At 26.6% G+C, this 2,779-nt stretch overlaps 1 protein-coding gene across 1 annotated transcript; it reads left to right on the top strand.

The window, feature by feature from the left end:
• Positions 1-285: 285 nt before the first annotated feature.
• LOC129963459 (putative transferase CAF17 homolog, mitochondrial) lies at positions 286-2,558 on the top strand. Its single transcript, XM_056077858.1, has one exon. The coding sequence runs from the start codon at positions 499-501 to the stop codon at positions 1,537-1,539; it is 1,041 nt and encodes a 346-aa protein (XP_055933833.1). The 5' UTR covers positions 286-498; the 3' UTR covers positions 1,540-2,558.
• The last annotated feature ends 221 nt before the right edge of the window (positions 2,559-2,779 follow it).

Raw genomic sequence — 2,779 nt, 5'->3', positions numbered from 1 at the left:
GAAAGCAGAAGTAAAATAAACATTTACTCAGGTCATTTCACTTCATTGTCTTGAAAATAATTATATGATTTCCCTTTTATGGATCTTTAATAATTAAATAATATTTCTTAGCAGCTAAGTATCAGCATAAATGATTATGTTGGTAAAAATGTAACGTACAATCAGAGATTCAAGGACAAGGTGTTTAAAATAAAGTAAGATGAAATCAAAAGTACATGCTTTTCACAATTGCAATGTCCTGGTGTTGAATAATTTAGAATGAAACAACTGAAGTGAGCACAAATCTTTAAAAGTTTCGAAATAAATTCCAATTTCCAACTGCATCGGCTGTTACGAATACTCTCTAAAGCACCGATTTATTTTAATCTATCTATTTGTTCAAAAGGATCATTGGCAAAATCTTATACTATAAGCTTTTGAAAGCACTCTTCAGTGCAAGGCCGGTATTTATCCATTTTAAAGTTTGCCAAATTTAGTTGTTTAGTGTAATTTTCCTTAATGTATTTCTTAAGAAGTTTTCTGAAATGCAAAAGCATAGCTAATATCCAGCAAACTTGCAGAAATAACTTTTCAACTCAAGATGTTATTCATATTGAACACCTAAAGAAAAGAACTATTCTTAAATTATCGGGTCCAGACACAATGAATTACCTACAAGGTATGATTACAAACGATGTGAAAAAGATTGACACCGAGCCTTCGCTATATTCTCTTCTTTTAAATCCAAAGGGTAGAGTTTTATATGATCTTATTTTGTACAAAATTAGTGATGCTGAATATCTTGTTGAATATGATTCAACTGGTGAAGATTACTTGCACAAACATTTATTCATGTATAGACTGAGAAAAAATGTTAAAATAGAACCACTAAAAAACATGTCTGTTTGGGTAATTTATAAACAAAACAGTGATGATACTAGTTGCAAAAACTTGAATATGCAAGTTATAAGCAAATATTTGGATAAAACAGATAAAATCATAAAATACACTGATGATCCTAGAATTTCCTGCTTAGGTATACGAATCATTTCAAAAAGTGATGTAAATGTTCAAAAGTCCTTAGAACTTTCGGGTTTAAATTTAATAGAAAATGGTTCTTATCGACTTTTAAGATACAAGTTAGGTATTGGAGAAGGTGTACTAGATCATCCTCCTGGCAATTGTTTGCCTTTTGAAACAAATGTTGATTTGCTGAATGGTGTTAGCTTTACAAAAGGGTGTTACATTGGCCAAGAAATGACTGCCAAGTCAAATTTTGTATTAAGTGTAAGAAAAAGACTCATGCCTATTGTACTGGAAGATTTGAATTCTTATCCTATATTTCCTCCTGAATGTAGTATTTTAAATGAAAAAAGGCGGAAAGTTGGTCGTCTTCGAAGTCATTTAGACCAATATGGTTTGGGCCTGTTGAAATATGAAGAATGTGCAAAGTCTGAGTTTTTGGAGTTAGATGGATTTGATATTAAATTAAAAGCTGTAAGACCTAAATGGTGGCCATCAAATTTAAAAAGTGATAAAAATGAACATATTTTTCTTTGAAGTATTTATTATGTTAATTTTTCTTCACTTTATTTTATTTAAAAAATATATAGATTTCTTTACACAATTTTTTTTTCTGAATTTGTTCATTACCAACTGTATTTTTAAAATAAATTCTCCATTATTTTTATATTATAGATAATCAGAAAAAAGAATAATGAAAAAAAGTTAGTATCCAAAAACTATTATGAATTTATCAGATGTCTGAAATGTACTTATAATTTGTTGCTTTCATGAGATTAATGATATCAATTGAGTGAATTATAGGATTTATTATGTTCCAAGATACTATATGTTATTAACCTATTAAATGTTTCTCTTTACTAAATTTTGATTTTGATTGAATTATTATTCAGGCATAGAACATTCCAAAACCTGAAATATGTATCGTTATATATTATAATATTGTATCAAAATAATTAAATTAAGCCTGATTCAAAAGACAAAATTATAAAATAATCCATAAGTTTTTTCAATGTATGCCTGCATAGTATTTAAAAAAATATTTTGGAGCATATATATATATATGCAAAAATCATGCACAATTTATATATATCTTGTGCATGATTTTTGTTAATAAAAGATTTTACCATGCAAGAATTCATTTCAAATTTAATGGATATTTCCAAAATGTTACCAGACACATCTGTACAGGATGTGTTGTAGAATTATTTAAAGTTCGTTTTAAATTGAAGTGAATCGAATTTTTACTAAACGAAATAATAAACTTTGTACAATTAATGTCTTCGTATCTTTTAAATTGATAACATTTTTTTTTTTTGTGTCCTAAGGAATTGTTTCATACATTAAAAAAAAAAAAAAAACTGATGTTTTTGAGAATTGTGTAAAGTAAGGCAAATAGAATCATTAGTGAAAAGCTTCACAGTTTTTTAAATTCTTGTATTAGAGGAATAAGGCAAGCTGAAATTTATTAATGTAATTAGAGAACTGCTAAAAACATATAATTCAGTTGGGAAAAAGTGTTTCATTAAAGGAAACAAAAAATATGTGAATTATAACAGTTTGAGAACTCATAATATATAATATTAATACATTTTATCATTTTTTTAGAAAAAAATGATAATGTTTATAAATCTGAAATATTTAAAGATCATAAAAAGGTTTTTAACATCTCTTTCCGAAAGAAATGATTTATTTTCTGATACTTAATCCTCTGGATTAAAATTATTTGCATATATATAATGTCTTTTTTTCCCCCCAAATATTCCATTTATCTATT

This window comes from Argiope bruennichi, chromosome 1, assembly GCF_947563725.1.
Source record: "Argiope bruennichi chromosome 1, qqArgBrue1.1, whole genome shotgun sequence".
NCBI classification, from domain to species: domain Eukaryota; kingdom Metazoa; phylum Arthropoda; class Arachnida; order Araneae; family Araneidae; genus Argiope; species Argiope bruennichi.
Note: the sequence above shows the minus strand (reverse complement) of the source record. Positions and strands in the feature narration are given on the sequence as shown.